The sequence below is a fragment of the Salvelinus alpinus genome, chromosome 1 (assembly GCF_045679555.1).
Source record: "Salvelinus alpinus chromosome 1, SLU_Salpinus.1, whole genome shotgun sequence".
Taxonomy (NCBI): Eukaryota; Metazoa; Chordata; class Actinopteri; order Salmoniformes; family Salmonidae; genus Salvelinus; species Salvelinus alpinus.
This window is the reverse complement of record NC_092086.1, coordinates 8,304,650-8,323,830: the sequence shown is the minus strand read 5'-3', so window position 1 is coordinate 8,323,830 and position 19,181 is coordinate 8,304,650. Positions and strand designations below refer to the sequence as shown.

General features: G+C 40.5%; 1 protein-coding gene and 1 pseudogene across 3 annotated transcripts in view; both read right to left on the bottom strand.

Annotated features, from left to right (window-relative positions):
* Positions 1-8,342: 8,342 nt before the first annotated feature.
* Positions 8,343-11,295, bottom strand: LOC139578047 (uncharacterized; annotated as a pseudogene).
* A 19-nt stretch (positions 11,296-11,314) lies between these two features.
* Positions 11,315-19,181, bottom strand: part of LOC139537693 (NLR family CARD domain-containing protein 3-like) — a 426,333-nt gene continuing 418,466 nt past the window's right edge. The window contains exons 6-10 of one of the 3 annotated variants that reach the window (XM_071339736.1): positions 15,853-15,981; positions 15,265-15,387; positions 12,488-14,743; positions 11,901-12,074; positions 11,315-11,552 (exon numbers count right to left, since the gene is read on the bottom strand). In XM_071339736.1, the coding sequence (XP_071195837.1) occupies positions 11,330-11,552; positions 11,901-12,074; positions 12,488-14,743; positions 15,265-15,387; positions 15,853-15,981 (2,905 nt within the window). In that variant the 3' untranslated portion in view covers positions 11,315-11,329. Of the gene's footprint in view, positions 11,553-11,900; positions 12,075-12,487; positions 14,744-15,264; positions 15,799-15,852; positions 15,982-19,181 lie in introns of those variants that run through there. The other 2 variants (XM_071341245.1, XM_071340404.1) reach the window with 2 other exon arrangements.

The following is a 19,181-nucleotide window of genomic DNA, read 5'->3' as shown; positions in this document are numbered from 1 at the left end:
TGAAAAAGCTGTTGCACAGCAACTCACTGCCTTCCTGAAGACAAACAATGTATACGAAATGCTTCAGTCTGGTTTTAGACCCCATCATAGCACTGAGACTGCACTTGTGAAGGTGGTAAATGACCTTTTAATGGCGTCAGACCGAGGCTCTGTATCTGTCCTCGTGCTACGAGACCTTAGTGCTGCCTTTGAAACCATCGATCACCACATTCTTTTGGAGAGACTGGAAACCCAAATTGGTCTACACGGACAAGTTCTGGCCTGGTTTAGATCTTATCTGTCGGAAAGATATCCGTTTGTCTCTGTGAATGGTTTGTCCTCTGACAAATCAACGGTACATTTCGGTGTTCCTCAAGGTTCCGTTTTAGGACCACTATTGTTTTCACTATATATTTTACCTCTTGGGGATGTTATTCGAAAACATAATGTTAACTTTCACTGCTATGCGGATGACACACAGCTGTACATTTCAATGAAACATGGCGAAGCCCCAAAATTGCCCTCGCTAGAAGCCTGTGTTTCAGACATAAGGAAGTGGATGGCTGAAAACGTTCTACTTTTAAACTCGGACAAAACAGAGATGCTTGTTCTAGGTCCCAAGAAACAAAGAGATATTCTGTTAAATCTGACAATTAATCTTGATGGTTGTAAAGTCGTCTCAAATAAAACTGTGAAGGACCTCGGCGTTACTCTGGACCCCGATCTCTCTTTTGACGAACATATCAAGACTGTTTCAAGGACAGCTTTTTTCCATCTACGTAACATTGCAAAAATCAGAAATGTTCTGTCCAAAAATGATGCAGAAAAATGTATCCATGCATTTGTTACTTCTAGGTTAGACTACTGCAATGCTCTACGTTCCGGCTACCCGGATAAAGCACTAAATAAACTTCAGTTAGTGCTAAATACGGCTCCTAGAATCCTGACTAGAACCAAGAAATTTTATCATATTACTCCAGTGCTAGCTTCCCTACACTGGCTTCCTGTTAAGGCAAGGGCTGATTTCAAGGTTTTACTGTTAACCTATAAAGCGTTACATGGGCTTGCTCCTACCTATCTTTCCGAGTTGGTCCTGCCGTACATACCTACACGTACGCTACGGTCACAAGACGCAGGCCTCCTAATTGTCCCTAGAATTTCTAAGCAAACAGCGGGAGGCAGGGCTTTCTCCTATAGAGCTCCATTTTTATGGAATGGTCTGCCTACCCATGTGAGAGACGCAGACTCGGTCTCAACCTTTAAGTCTTTACTGAAGACTTATCTCTTCAGTAGGTCATATGATTGAGTGTGGTCTGGCCCAGGAGTGTGAAGGTGAACGGAAAGGCTCTGGAGCAACGAACCGCCCTTGCTGTCTCTGCCTGGCCGGTTCCCCTCTCTCCACTGGGATTCTCTGCCTCTAACCCTATTACAGGGGCTGAGTCACTGGCTTACTGGTGCTCTTTCATGCCGTCCCTAGGAGGGGTGCGTCACTTGAGTGGGTTGAGTTACTGACGTGATCTTCCTGTCTGGGTTGGCGCCCCCACCTGGTTGTGCTGTGGTGGAGACCTTTGTGGGCTATACTCGGCCTTGTCTCAGGATTGTAAGTTGGTGGTTGAAGATATCCCTCTAGTGGTGCGGGGGCTGTGCTTTGGCAAAGTGGGTGGGGTTATATCCTTCCTGTTTGGCCCTGTCCGGGGGTATCATCGGATGGGGCCACAGTGTCTCCTGACCCCTCCTGTCTCAGCCTCCAGTATTTATGCTGCAGTAGTTTATGTGTCGGGGGGCTAGGGTCAATTGGTTATATCTGGAGTACTTCTCCTGTCTTATCCAGTGTCCTGTGTGAATTTAAGTATGCTCTCTCTAATTCTCTCCTTCTCTCTTTCTTTCTCTCTCTCGGAGGACCTGAGCCCTAGGACCATGCGTCAGGACTACCGGGCATGATGACTCCTTGCTGTCCCCAGTCCACCTGGCCTTGCTGCTGTTCCATTTTTAACTGTTCTGCCTGCGGTTATGGAACCCTGACCTGTCCACCGGACGTGCTACCTGTCCCAGACCTGCTGTTTTCAACTCTTAATGATCGGCTATGAAAAGCCAACTGACATTTATTCCTGATTATTATTTGACCATGCTTGTCATTTATGAACATTTTGAACATCTTGGCCATGTTCTGTTATAATCTCCACCCGGCACAGCCAGAAGAGGACTGGCCACCCCTCATAGCCTGGTTTCTCTCTAGGTTTCTTCCTAGGTTTTGGCCTTCCTAGGGAGTTTTTCCTAGCCACCGTGCTTCTACACCTGCATTGCTTGCTGTTTGGGGTATTGGGCTGGGTTTCTGTACAGCATTTTGAGATATAAGCTGATGTACGAAGGGCTATATAAAATTAAAAAAAGGCGGAGAGAGACGGAGATAATGAGACAGACGTAAGTCTCCCGAAAGCTAAGACGAGGAAATATGACGACGTGTATGTAGCGCTTGGCTTCACTGTGACTACGGTGGGAGACGAGGAAAGACCGGTATGTTTACTGTGTTGGCAGCAGACAGCATGAAGCCAAATAAATGAAGGCATCACTTAAAGACATTACACTTATCACGCTGATAAGCCGCTTGAGTTTTTTCAGTGAAAACGTGCCGAATATTGCCAACAATCGTCCCGCTTTGTGAATGCTACTTCAGTAAACCAGCGAGCACTGCTGGCATCATATAAGGTGGTGTACCAAATTGCTCAGTGCAAAAGACCCCACTCCATAGCAGAGGAGCGGATACTACCTGCAGCATTAGACATGACCCCACTCCATAGCAGAGGAGCTGATACTACCTGCAGCATTAGACATGACCCCACTCCATAGCAGAGGAGCTGATACTGCCTGCAGCATTAGACATGACCCCACTCCATAGCAGAGGAGCTGATACTGCCTGCAGCATTAGACATGACCCCACTCCATAGCAGAGGAGCTGATACTACCTGCAGCATTAGACATGACCCCACTCCATATCAGAGGAGCTGATACTACCTGCAGCATTAGACATGACCCCACTCCATAGCAGAGGAGCTGATACTACCTGCAGCATTAGACATGACCCCACTCCATAACAGAGGAGCTGATACTACCTGCAGCATTAGACATGACCCCACTCCATATCAGAGGAGCTGATACTACCTGCAGCATTAGACATGGTCCCACTCCATAGCAGAGGAGCTGATACTACCTGCAGCATTAGACATGACCCCACTCCATATCAGAGGAGCTGATACTACCTGCAGCATTAGACATGACCCCACTCCATAGCAGAGGAGCTGATACTACCTGCAGCATTAGACATGGTCTCTGTCATGCTGGATGACGCAAGTGCTGCAAAAATAAAAACTATGACTTCCTCATTTAGATTTTTTTTAAATCAGCACAAATTGTTTTATTAATTTTTGTTTTATAGGTCAGTGTTTCATATATTGTGCTCCTGAGTTAATGATGCTGATCAATTTGAATGTATTATTATTTATTGATTATATTTTTTTTTTTAAATTCAGTATCAAATGATCAAAAAATGTTTACAGTTTAAATAAGGCTTGATTTTTTTTTAACATTTCAGGCAAATTGATGCACTTTCAGTCTTTTCTGTTACAGACTAAAAAAACAATGTTAATAAAGTTATTCTTTGTTGTAAGTTGATCTATATTTCTTCCTTTTTCTGTTTTCTTTAATGTTAATAAGGATAGAATGTTATGCAGAGGTGTACTTATAACAATTTTATAGACAAATGATACTATTTACAGTCGTGGCGGAGAGTTGGGGGGCGCAAAATGTTTACTTCTTCCTAAGGGGGGCGTAACAGAAAATAATTGAGAAGTACTGGTTTAAACAGATCTGAATCAGGAAACCAAGAGTTGGTTTAAACAGATCTGAATCAGGAAACTAAGAGTTGGTTTGAACAGATCTGAATCAGGAAATTAAGAGTTGGTTTAAACAGATCTGAATCAGGAAACTAAGAGTTGGTTTGAACAGATCTGAATCTGATTAAAGATAGAACTGCCAAATGGGGTGGAGTTGCAATCTACTGTAGAGATAGCCTGCAGAGTTCTGTCCTACTATCCAGGTCTGTACCCAAACAATTCGAGCTTCTACTTTTAAAAATCCACCTTTCCAGAAACAAGTCTCTCACCGTCGCCGCTTGCTATAGACCACCCTCTGCCCCCAGCTGTGCCCTGGACACCATATGTGAACTGATTGCCCCCCATCTATCTTCACAGCTCGTGCTGCTAGGTGACCTAAACTGGGACATGCTTAACACCCCGGCCATCCTACAATCTAAGCTTGATGCCCTCAATCTCTCACAAATTGTCAATGAACCCACCAGGTACAACCCCAAATCCGTAAACACGGGCACCCTCAACGATATCATCCTAACCAACTTGCCCTCCAAATACACCTCTGCTGTTTTCAACCAAGATCTCAGCGATCACTGCCTCATTGCCTGCATCCGTAACGGGTCTGCGGTCAAACGACCACCCCTCATCACTATCAAACGCTCCCTGAAACACTTCAGCGAGCAGGCCTTCCTAATCGACCTGGCCCGGGTATCCTGGAAGGATATTGACCTCATTCCGTCAGTAGAGGATGCCTGGTCATTCTTTAAAAAAGTGCCTTCCTCACCATCTTAAATAAGCATGCCCCTTTCAAAAAATGTAGAACCAGGAACAGATATAGCCCTTGGTTCTCTCCAGACCTGACTGCACAAAAACATCCTGTGGCGTTCTGCATTAGCATCGAATAGCCCCTGTGATATGCAACTTTTCAAGGAAGTCAGGAACAAATATACAAAGGCAGTTTGGAAAGCTAAGGCTAGCTTTTTCAAGCAGAAATTTGCATCCTGTAGCACAAACTCAAATAAATTCTGGGACACTGTAAAGTCCATGGAGAATAAGAGCACCCCCTCCGAGCTGCCCACTGCTCTGAGGCTAGGAAACACCGTCACCATGATAAATCCACTATAATTGAGAATTTCAACAATCATTTTTCTACGGCTGGCCATGCTTTCCACCTGGCTAACCCTACCCCGGTCAACAGCCCTGCACTCCCCACAGCAACTTGCCCAAGCCTCCCCCATTTCTCCTTCACCCAAATCCAGATAACTGATGTTCTTAAACTGCAAAACCTGGACCCCTACAAATCAGCTGGACTAGACAATCTGGACCCTCTCTTTCTAAAATGATCTGCTGAAATTGTTGCAACCACAATTACTAGCCTGTTCAACCTCTCTTTTGTATCGTCTGAGATGCCCAAAGATTGGAAAGCTGCCGCAGTCATCCCCGTCTTCAAAGGGGGAGACACTCTAGACCCAAACTGCTACAGACCTAAATCTATCCTGCCCTGCCTCTAAGGTCTTCGAAAGCCAAGTTAATAAACAGATTACCGACCACTTGGAATCTCACCATACCTTTTTCGCTATGCATGTCACGTTCTTTCAAAATCGAACCCAGAAGCAGACCAGGACAAGGAGCGTAGGAAGAAGGTGAGTATTTATTTACAAGTGAATGTGAATGGGTAGATATATCCAGGTGGCGTAGCGGGCAGCGGTGGTGAGTTGATGGGAGTAAATAGGTGGATCCAATGGGGTAGCGGAATCCTCCGACGACCAGGCGGGAATGAGGTAAATGATCCGGGTGAGTAACTGAAGACAAAACAAACGGAGGTAAGTTTAAGGCAAGCAATACGTAAAAAACAACAAAACAAATTCTATCCAACTTGAGGCTGATACTATGGCACAACATACTGTTTATGGCTAACGATCCGGCAGGGAATGGATGTCAGGTCCGGGCTTATGAAGAGGAGAGATGATGATCAGGACCAGGTGTGCAGATAGCTGATGGGATACAGGTGCGGGTAATCAGAACTCTCAACTGGCTACATTGCCCGGCAACCAGACAGGGTGCGTTCCAGGACGCCGAAAAAAACACTCCAGGACAGAACACAGGCAAAAAAACGACTCAGGAAACGGGATTCGTGACAATGCAATCTGGTTTCAGAGCTGGTCATGGGTGCACCTCAGCCACGCTCAAGGTCCTAAACGATATCATAACCGCCATCGATAAGAGACATTACTGTGCAGCCGTATTCATCGACCTGGCCAAGGCTTTCGACTCTGTCAATCACCACATTCTTATTGGCAGACTCAAACGCCTTGGTTTTTCAAATGATTGCCTTGCCTGGTTCACCAACTACTTCTCTGATAGAGTTCAGTGTGTCAAATCGGAGGGCCTGTTGTCCGGACCTCTTGCAGTCTCTATGGGGGTGCCACAGGGTTCAATTCTCGGGCCGACTCTCTTCTCTGTATACATCAATGATGTTGCTCTCGCTGCTGGTGATTCTCTGATCCACCTCTACGCAGACGACACCATTCTGTATACTTCTGGCCAACTGATCACTGCCCGCACCCGCCCGACCGTCCAGCATCACTCCTCTGGACGGCTCTGACTTAGAATATGTGGACAACTACAAATACCTAGGTTTTTGGTTAGACTGTAAACTCTTCTTCCAGACTCACATTAAGCATCTCCAATCCAAAATTAAATCTAGAATCGGCTTCCTATTTCGCAACAAAGTATCCTTCACTCATGCAGCCAAACATGTCCTCGTAAAACTGACCATGCTACCGATCCTCGACTTCGGCGATGTCATCTATAAAATAGCCTCCAACACTCTACTCAACAAATTGGATGCAGTTTATCACAGTGCCATCCGTTTTGTCACCAAAGCCCCATATATTACCCACCACTGCGACCTGTACGCTCTCGTTGGCTGGCCATCGCTTCATACTCGTCGCCAAACCATCTGGCTCCAGGTCATCTACAAGTCTCTGCTAGGTAAAGCCCTGTCTTATCTCAGCTCACTGGTCACCATAGCAGCACCCACTCGTAGCATGCGCTCCAGCAGGTATATCTGGTCACCCCCAAAGCCAATTCCTCATTTGGCCGCCTCTCCTTCCAGTTCTCTGCTGCCAATGACTGGAACAAACTGCAAAAATCTCTGAAGCTGGAGACTCATAACTCCCTCACTAGCTTTAAGCACCAGCTGTCAGAGCAGCTCACAGATCACTGCACCTGTACATAGCCCATCTGTAAATAGCCCATCTATATACCTCATCCCCATACTGTATTTATGTATTTATCTTGCTCCTTTGCACCCCAGTATCTCTACTTGCACATTCATCTTCTGTACATCTACCATTCCAGTGTCTAATTGCTATAATGTAATTACTTCGCCACCATGGCCTATTTATTGCCTTAAAAACTTCTTGCAACTATAGGGGGTGCTGTTCCGCATTAGCATATTTGTGTCTCCAAATTAAACTGCCTCGTGCTAAATTCTTGATCGTACAATATGCATATTATTGTTATTATTGGATAGAAAACACCTTCTAGTTTCTATAGAAGTTGGAATTTTGTCTCTGAGTGGTACAGAACAATTTCTACAGCACTTTTCATGACAGGGTTCAGATTTCAGAAATTTTTACCTCTGATCTGGGGTCTGTTTTTAAGGCGACAGTGAATGCTATGAAGAAACCGACACTGCCTACGTCTTCCTCTGGGTGTCTGTACGTCATCACGTTTTCAATGAAATCGATGGGACGTTCACAGCCATTATAAAAGACGAAAATGTACAGAGACCCCCCTTTCTCATTGTGCGCCTGAAGCGTAAAGGACATCGGACCTGCCTCGTTCCAAATCGTTTTCTAACCAGCAATATTTCTCCGGTCATGTTTTCAGTCGTTATAGTTGTTAAAAACATCATAATGTAGTTAATTTGAACCGTTTTATAGCAATTTATATCCGTTTAGTGCGATTTTGAGGAATTTCTTTGTTGTGCACTCTGAAAGTTTGGACACGTTTTAGGGTGTCGGTCGTTGGTGGTGGACATTTCGAAGGACAGAGGACATCTATCGACCAAAAGACGTTTATAACATAGAAAGGATACATTGCCCAAGAATCTGATGGAAGAACAGCTCAAAGTAAGCAATATTTAATATGATAAATCGTGTTTCTGTCGAAATATTTTAAACGCATATTTCGCCATTTTGTTTGGTATAGCTTCACTTGGCCAACCCTGTATTGAAAAGTAAGGATAATTTTAAAAATGTAAATCAGCGGTTGCATTAAGAACTAATTTGTCTTTCGATTGCTGTCAACCCTGTATTTTTTAGTCAAGTATATGATTAGCTTTCAATTAAACTAGATCACTCTGATAGATGACGTCAGACATATTGAGGCTTGATTTCCTAGTATTTTTATTGTGTAACCACGGTTTTGTATGGCTAAATATGCACCTTTTCGAACAAACTGTATATGTATATTGTAAAATGATGTTACAGGAGTGTCATCGGAAGAATTCTGAGAAGGTTAGTGAAAAAATTAATATATTTTGGCGGTGATTACGTTATAGCGCTCTTTGGCTGGAATCGATGCTCTGGTAACGTTTGCACATGTGGTATGCTAACTTATCGATTTATTGTGTTTTCGCTGAAAAACGCTTAGAAAATCTGAAATATGGTCTGAAATCACAAGAACTGGGTCTTTCCATTGCTATGCTTTGTCTATTTTTATGAAATGTTTTATGATGAGTAAATTGGTCATACACGTTGCTCTATCTAGTAATTCTAGTCGATTTGTGATGGTGGGTGCAATTGTAAACTGTGATTTCTACCTGAAATATGCACTTTTTTCTAACAAAAACTATCCTATACCATGAATATGTTATCAGACTGTCATCTGAAGAGGTTTTTTCTTGGTTAGTGGATATCAATATCTTAGTTGAGCCGAATTGGTGATAGCACCTGAAGGAGTAAGAAACTGATGGAGTTAGAATAGTGGTGTATTTTGCTAACGTGTTTAGCTAATAGATTTACATATTTTGTCTTCCCTGTAAAACATTTTAAAAATCTGAAATGGTGGCTTTATTCACAAGATCTGTATCTTTCATCTGGTGTCTTGGACTTGTGATTTAATGATATTTAGATGCTACTATCTACTTTTGAAGCTATGCTAGCTATGCTAATTAGTGTGTGGGGGGGGTGGGGGGTGCTCCCGGACCCGGGGTAGAGGCTCGTGAAAGGTTAACTCCCTTATCTTACCTCATTTGCACTCACTGTAGATATAAACTTTTTGTTTTCTTTTGTTCGACTGTATTATTGACTATGTTTTGTTTATTCCATGTGTAACTCTGTGTTGTTGTATGTGTCGAATTGCTATGCTTTATCTTGGCCAGGTCGCAGTTGCAAATGAGAATTTGTTCTCAACTAGCCTACCTGGTTAAATAAAGGTGAAATAAAAATAATTAAAAATAATATGCGTGAGAAAGTTAGACGCTACAACAAAACATGCTAACCTCTCACCATTACCAATAACAGAGACTACAACAAAACATGTTAACCTCTCACCATTACCAATAACAGAGACTACAACAAAACATGTTAACCTCTCACCATTACCAATAACAGAGGCTACAACAAAACATGCTAACCTCTCACCATTACCAATAACAGAGACTACAACAAAACATGCTAACCTCTCACCATTACCAATAACAGAGGCTACAACAAAACATACTAACCTCTCACCATTACCAACAACAGAGGATACAACAAAACATGCTAACCTCTCACCATTACCAATTTACATTTACATTTAAGTCATTTAGCAGACGCTCTTATCCAGAGCGACTTATAACAGAGACTACAACTAAACATGCTAACCTATCACCATTACCAATAACAGAGGCTACAACAAAACATGCTAACCTCTCACCATTACCAATAACAGAGGATACAACAAAACATGCTAACCTCTCACCATTACCAATAACAGAGGCTACAACAAAACATGCTAACCTCTCACATTACCAATAACAGAGGCTACAACAAAACATGCTAACCTCTCACCATTACCAATAACAGAGGATACAACAAAACATGCTAACCTCTCACCATTACCAATAACAGAGACTACAACTAAACATGCTAACCTATCACCATTACCAATAACAGAGGCTACAACAAAACATGCTAACCTCTCACCATAACCAATAACAGAGGATACAACAAAACATGCTAACCTCTCACTATTACCAATAACAGAGACTACAACAAAACATGCTAACCTCTCACCATTACCAATAACAGAGGACACAACAAAACATGCTAACCTCTCACCATTACCAATAACAGAGGCTACAACAAAACATGCTAACCTCTCACCATTACCAATAACAGAGACTACAACAAAACATGCTAACCTCTCACCATTACTAATAACAGAGGCTACAACAAAACATGCTAACCTCTCACCATTACCAATAACAGAGACTACAACAAAACATGCTAACCTCTCACCATTACCAATAACAGAGACTACAACAAAACATGCTAACCTCTCACCATTACCAATAACAGAGGCTACAACAAAACATGCTAACCTCTCACCATTACCAATAACAGAGGCTACAACAAAACATGCTAACCTCTCACCATTACCAATACCAGAGGCTACAACAAAACATGCTAACCTCTCACCATTACCAATAACAGAGGCTACAACAAAACATGCTAACCTCTCACCATTACCAATAACAGAGGCTACAACAAAACATGCTAACCTCTCACATTACCAATAACAGAGACTACAACAAAACATGCTAACCTCTCACCATTACCAATAACAGAGGCTACAACAAAACATGCTAACCTCTCACCATTACCAATAACAGAGACTACAACAAAACATGCTAACCTCTCACCATTACCAATAACAGAGACTACAACAAAACATACTAACCTCTCACCATTAACCTCAAATAAAAGGTGACATTCTGTACTGTCACCTAATATGAAACATTCTATCTCAAATCCAAAATGCTGGAGCATAGCACCAAATGTAAAACTGTAATCTTCACTGTCCAAACACATATGTTGTGGACTATGTGTGTCTGGTAAACACATGTGGATCTGGTGAACAGTTATCACTTGTTGCCCAACTACAGGAATACTGACCTCAGAGTCTCCAGTTTACAGTGGGGTTTCCCCACTCCAGCATAGAGCAGCTTCACTCCTGAATCCTTCAGGTCATTGTTTCTCAGGTCCAGCTCTCTCAGGTGTGAGGGGTTTGACTCCAGAGCTGAGACCAGAGAAGCACAGCCTTCCTCTGTGACTCCACAGCCTGACAGCCTGACAAAGAGATCATCATGACTTCACAAACACACTGTTCATTTAACACCAGTAGTGTAGAAGGACAATGGCAGATGCATTTGGTTTATTCTCTCAAACAACATATAGATTCATCTTCTACCTCCTAGAATTGTATGGTCATTTTGTTATACTAATGTGAAAATCAATGCATTTATTCAATACTGACCTCAGAGTCTCCAGTTTACAGTGGGGATTCCCCAGTCCAGCAGAGAGCAGCTTCACTCCTGAATCCTTCAGGTCATTGTTACTCAGGTCCAGCTCTCTCAGGTGTGAGGGGTTTGACCTCAGAGCTGAGACCAGAGAAGCACAGCCTTCCTCTGTGACTAGACAGCCTGACAGCCTGCAAAGAGTCAAATCATATTAAAATCACACTGATATTCTTTGGTGGTGAAAATAGTGGCAGTATATTTATTCAACATTTTCAGATACATCAGTGTCCTGAAACCTGCAATATATATCTATAAATTAATGAATGTATCATGATAAGAAATGACAAATTATTGAAATTTTGCTTGCAGATAGAAAAATGTATAGTACAAATATTTGAGTAGACTGACCAGACCAGTTTAAAAAGCAGTATCAGTCAAAAGACAGACAGTGAGGTATCAGATGTAGATTGTAGTAAGTATACAGTGCACTTCATATCTATTTTCGATGACACTATATATAACATATATATAACACTGACCTCAGAGTCTCCAGTTTACAGTGGGGATTCCCCAGTCCAGCAGAGAGCAGCTTCACTCCTGAATCCTTCAGGTCATTGTTACTCAGATCCAGCTCTCTCAGGTGTGAGGGGTTTGAACTGAGAACTGAGGCCAACACTTTACAGGATGTGTCTGTGAGTTTACAGCCAGTGAGTCTGCCAACACAGAAGAAATACAATGACAGACAGGTTGTATTAAAATGTTACGCTTAGCTTTCCCTGATTACACTGTTACCCGTACACTAATAATGTGTATATCGTACATTCATGGTTCAATGCTATAACATTTCTGATCAGTTTGTATTATAGTTTAAGAGTTTTCAGCTGATAGAACGTTTATTCAGCCAATGAAAATACTGTTGTTCCTTCATACAGTAAAGTTTGGTCTGAGGGATAGTCACATGACTACTTACAGAGCCAGTCAGCCAATGAAAATACTGTTGTTCCTACATACAGTAAAGTTTGGTCTGAGGGATAGTCACATGGGTACTTACAGAGCCAGTCAGCCAATGAAAATACTGCTATAACTACAATTTATTTTGGTGTGCGATATTTACATGAATACTTACAGAGCTTTCCTGCAGCCTCTCACAGCTGGGAGCAGTCTCCTACGACCCTCCTCTGATGTCTTGTATTCCTTCAGGTTAAACACCTCCAGAACCTCCTCTGATATCTGCAGCATGTAGGCCAGCGCTGAGCAGTGAGCAAGGGAGAGGTTTTTGGATCTGTTCTCTGACCTCAAGTACGCTTGGATTTCCTCCTGTACTGAATGGTCTTTCATCTCTATCAGACAGTGGAAGAGATTGATGCACCTCTCAGGGGAGATGTTCTTCCTCTGCATCACCTTAAGGGATCGGATTGTTTTCTGGACCCTCTCTGGACTGCTTTCTGTCTGTGTCACCAGACCTCGTAGGAGTTTCTGATTGGACTCCAGTGACATGCCATGAAGGAAGCGGACAAAAAGGTCCAGGTGTCCATTCTTACTCTCCAAGGCTTTATCCACGGTACTCTTCAGCAGCTCATCCAAGGTTAGCTCTTCAAACGCACCTCTAGACTTTCTCTTGAGGAAGGGCTTCAGTGCATCCATGTTCCTGGTTGTGTAACAGTGGTACATGTAGACAGCTGAGAGAAACTCCTGAATGCTCAGATGAACAAAGCAGTACACCACTCTCTGAAATAACACAGACTCTTCTTTAAAGATTTGTGTGCACACTCCTGAGTACACTGAGGCTTCTTTGACATCAAGGCCAGCCTCTTTCAGGTCTTCTTCATAGAACATGAGATTACCCTTCTCCAGATTTTCAAACGCCAGCTTCCCCAGCTTCAGAATAATTTCCTTATCTGACTCCATGAGCTCCTCTTGATCCATCTCATCTCTTCCATGATACTTCTGGTTCTTCAGGCTGGTCTGAATGAGCAGGAAGTGTATGGACATCTCAGTCAGAGTCGTGGGCATCTCTCTCCTCTTGTCTGTACTCAACATGTGTTCAAGGACTATTGCAGAAATCCAACAGAACACTGGCATGTGGCACATGATGTGGAGGCTCCTTGATGTCTTTATGTGTGAGATGATTCTGCTGGCCAGGTCCTCATCACTGAATCTCTTCCTGAAGTACTCCTCCTTCTGTGGGTCATTGAACCCTCGTACCTCTGTCACCTGGTCAACACACTTAGGGGGGATCTGATTGGTTGCTGCTGGTCGGGAGGTTATCCACAGGAGAGCAGAGGGAAGCAGATTCCCCTTGATGAGGTTTGTCAGCAGAACATCAACAGATGATGTCTGGGTGACATCAGACACTGTTTCGTTGCGCTGGAAATCCAATGGAAGTCTGCTTTCATCCAAACCATCAAAGATGAACATAGCTTTACAGGCAGTGAGTTTCTCTGCATTGCCTATGTCTAGTTCTGTGTGGAAGTCATTTAAAAGTCTGAGAAGACTGTACTGGCGATCTTTGATCAAGTTCAGCTCCCGGAAAGGAAGCACAAATATGATGTCCACATCTTGGTTTGCCTTCCCTTCAGCCCAGTCTAGGATGAACTTCTGCACAGAGACAGTTTTTCCGATGCCAGCGATGCCCTTCGTCAGCACAGTTCTGATGCTTCTCTCTTGGCCAGGTAAGGGTTTAAAGATGTCATTGCAGTGGATTGCTGTGTCATGTGAGGTTGGTGTCCTGGATGCTGTCTCTAGCTGCCACACCTCATGTTCATTGTTAACCCCTTCACTCTCTCCTTCTGTGATGTAGAGCTCTGTGTAAATCCTGTTGAGGGGAGTTTGGTTCCCTGCTGTTTCCATGCCTTCTATCACACATTCATATCTCCTTCTCAGGCTGTCTTTATGGTTTACTACAGCTCTCTGCAGGCTGTCTTTATGGTTTACTACAGCTCTCTGCAGGCTGTCTTTATGGTTTACTATAGCTCTCTGCAGACTGTCTTTATGGTTTACTATAGCTCTCTGCAGACTGTCTTTATGGTTTACTATAGCTCTCTGCGGGCTGTCTTTATGGTTTACTATAGCTCTCTGCAGACTGTCTTTATGGTTTACAGAGCCTCTTGCATCATTGGGTTCACTCAGGTGCTGTAGTAGAGGACGTGTCCTGGATCTCTTTCTACACTGAGGACAGTCATAGTCTCCTGAAGGAGCAGGTTTCTCCCAGTATCTGGTGATGCACTGTCTGCAGAACCTGTGTCCACAGGTGATAGAGACTGGATCCCTCAGAACCTGCTGACACACTGCACACCTGGACTGATCCTCTGGCAGAGTAGACCATCCACTACAGAGATAAAGGAGAGAGAGATACTGATCCTCTGGCAGAGTAGACCATCCACTACAGAGATAAAGGAGAGAGAGATACTGATCCTCTAACAGAGTAGACCATCCACTACAGAGATAAAGGAGAGAGAGATACTGATCCTCTGGCAGAGTAGACCATCCACTACAGAGATAAAGGAGAGAGAGATACTGATCCTCTAACAGAGTAGACCATCCACTACAGAGATAAAGGAGAGAGAGAGATACTGATCCTCTAACAGAGTAGACCATCAACTACAGAGATAAAGGAGAGAGAGAGATACTGATCCTCTAACAGAGTAGACCATCCACTACAGAGATAAAGGAGAGAGAGAGATACTGATCCTGTAACAGAGTAGACCATCCACTACAGAGATAAAGGAGAGAGAGAGATACTGATCCTGTAACAGAGTAGACCATCCACTACAGAGATAAAGGAGAGAGATACTGATCCTCTAACAGAGTAGACCATCCACTACAGAGATAAAGGAGAGAGAGAGACATATTGAACATTCTCAAATTACACATTACAACAACAACAAAAATGTGGTGACGTACCTTCGGTCAAAGGTAACTGATCCACCACCACTGGAATTAACAGGACGATCCATGGAGAAGTCACTGTTCATAGACAGACAGCTGGGAACAGTATACTGTGCTGTCTGAGTGTGGTAGAAGCCTCTGGAATGAATAACATATCCACAGAGCCATTACTAGAATGTTAGATTCTTCACAGACCAGTGTGCCTCAGACCAACGACCCCGTTCAAAGACACTTCAATAGTTTGATTTGCTCATTCACCCTCTGAATGGCACACATACACAATCCATGTCTCAGCTGTCTCAAGGCTTGACGCTAATTATTTAACCTGTAACCTCCCCTTCATCTACACTGACTGAAGTGGATTTAACAAGTGACGTCAATAAGGGATCATAGCTTTCACCTGGATTCACCTTGTCAGTCTACGTCGTGGAAAAAGCAGGTGTTCATAATGTTTTGTACACTCAGTGTCGTAAAATATATGACATAAACAACAAATGATAAGCAGATGCTTTACAGTATATACTCAAATACACAAAATACATCTGGTTTCAGATCCTGAAGATTCTTCAATAGTAATATCATCAATTCTGACCAGTAACTTACCTGGGGTCAAAGGTCCCTGATCCATTACTAAAATGTATAGGACGATCCATAGAGAAGTCACTCTTCATGGACAGATGACTGGGAACTGGAGAGACTGATCTCTGGAGAGACTGAGTTTGGTTGGAGATTCTGGAAAACATAATGAATCACCTTGAAACTACATCATAAAATATATAAACATTATATATCAATAGATTAGATACATTACATAAAGCATTAAAATATATCAACATTATATATCAATAGATTACATACATTACATAAAGCATTAAACTATATCAACATTATATATTAATAGATGATATACATTATATAAAGCATTAAACTATATCAACATTATATATTAATAGATTATATACATTACATAAAGCATTAAACTATATCAACATTATATATTAATAGATTACATACATTATATAAAGCATTAAACTATATCAACATTATATATTAATAGATTATATACATTACATAAAGCATTAAACTATATCAACATTATATATCAATAGATTACATACATTACATAAAGCATTAAAATATATCAACATTATATATTCATAGATTATATACATTACATAAAGCATTAAACTATATCAACATTATATATTAATAGATTATATACATTACATAAAGCATTAAACTATATCAACATTATATATTAATAGATTACATACATTATATAAAGCATTAAACTATATCAACATTATATATTAATAGATTTTATACATTACATAAAGCATTAAACTATATCAACATTATATATTAATAGATTACATACATTACATAAAGCATTAAACTATATCAACATTATATATTAATAGATTATATACATTACATAAAGCATTAAACTATATCAACATTATATATTAATAGATTATATACATTATATAAAGCATTAAACTATATCAACATTATATATTAATAGATTACATACATTATATAAAGCATTAAACTATATCAACATTATATATTAATAGATTATATACATTACATAAAGCATTAAACTATATCAACATTATATATTAATAGATTACATACATTACATAAAGCATTAAACTATATCAACATTATATATTAATAGATTATATACATTACATAAAGCATTAAACTATATCAACATTATATATTAATAGATTATATACATTACATAAAGCATTAAACTATATCAACATTATATATTAATAGATTACATACATTATATAAAGCATTAAACTATATCAACATTATATATTAATAGATTTTATACATTACATAAAGCATTAAACTATATCAACATTATATATTAATAGATTACATACATTACATAAAGCATTAAACTATATCAACATTATATATTAATAGATTATATACATTACATAAAGCATTAAACTATATCAACATTATATATTAATAGATTATATACATTACATAAAGCATTAAACTATATCAACATTATATATTAATAGATTACATACATTATATAAAGCATTAAACTATATCAACATTATATATTAATAGATTACATACATTACATAAAGCATTAAACTATATCAACATTATATATTAATAGATTTTATACATTACATAAAGCAACAAACTATATCAACATTATATATTAATAGATTATATACATTATATAAAGCATTAAACTATATCAACATTATATATTAATAGATTTTATACATTACATAAAGCATTAAACTATATCAACATTATATATTAATAGATTACATACATTATATAAAGCATTAAACTATATCAACATTATATATTAATAGATTATATACATTACATAAAGCAACAAACACACTGAGTGTACAAAACATTAAGAACATCCTCCTAATACTGAGTTGTCACATACAGATACTGATTCACTTCCTCTCAGTTCCACTTTAATCCTTAAGAGCCTATTGAGTCACATACTTCACAATATGTCCATATATACAGTACCAGTCAAACAGAACACAATAAAACATCAATATGTCTATATATACAGTACCAGTCAAACAGTAACACAATAAAACATCAATATGTCTATATATACAGTACCAGTCAAACAGTAACACAATAAAACAACAATATGTCCATATATACAGTACCAGTCAAACAGTAACACAATAAAACATCAATATGTCCATATATACAGTACCAGTCAAACAGTAACACAATAAAACATAAATATGTCTATATATACAGTACCAGTCAAACAGAACACAATAAAACAACAATATGTCTATATATACAGTACCAGTCAAACAGTAACACAATAAAACATAAATATTGTCATATATACAGTACCAGTCAAACAGTAACACAATAAAACATCAATATGTCCATATATACAGTACCAGTCAAACAGTAACACAATAAAACATCAATAATGAGACTATAAGGAGTACCAGTACTGAGTCAATGTGCAGGGGTACCAGGTAGTTGAGGTAATAATGAGACTATAAGGAGTACCAGTACTGAGTCAATGTGCAGGGGTACCAGGTAGTTGAGGTAATAATGAAACTATAAGGAGTACCAGTACTGAGTCAATGTGCAGGGTACCAGGTAGTTGAGGTAATAATGAGGCTATAAGGAGTATCAGTACTGAGTCAATGTGCAGGGTACCAGGTAGTTGAGGAAATAATGAGACTATACGAGTACCAGTACTGAGTCAATGTGCAGGGGTACCAGGTAGTTGAGGTAATAATGAGACTATAAGGAGTACCAGTACTGAGTCAATGTGCAGGGTACCAGGTAGTTGAGGTAATAATGAGACTATAAGGAGAACCAGTACTGAGTCAATGTGCAGGGGTACCAGGTAGTTGAGGTAATAATGAGACTATAAGGAGAACCAGTACTGAGTCAATGTGCAGGGTACCAGGTAGTTGAGGTAATAATGAGACTATAAGGAGTACCAGTACTGAGTCAATGTGCAAGGTACCAGGTAGTTGAGGTAATAATGAGGCTATAAGGAGTACCAGTACTGAGTCAATGTGCAGGGGTACCAGGTAGTTGAGGTAATAATGGGACTATAAGGAGTACCAGTACTGAGTCAATGTGCAGGGTACCAGGTAGTTGAGGTAATAATGAGACTATAAGGAGTACCAGTACTGAGTCAATGTGCAGGGGTACCAGGTAGTTGAGGTAATAATGAGACTATAAGGAGTACCAGTACTGAGTCAATGTGCAGGGGTACCAGGTAGATGAGGTAATAATGAGACTATAAGGAGTACCAGTACTGAGTCAATGTGCAGGGGTACCAGGTAGTTGAGGTAATAATGAGACTATAAGGAGTACCAGTACTGAGTCAATGTGCAGGGGTACCAGGTAGTTGAGGTAATAATGAGACTATACGGAGTACC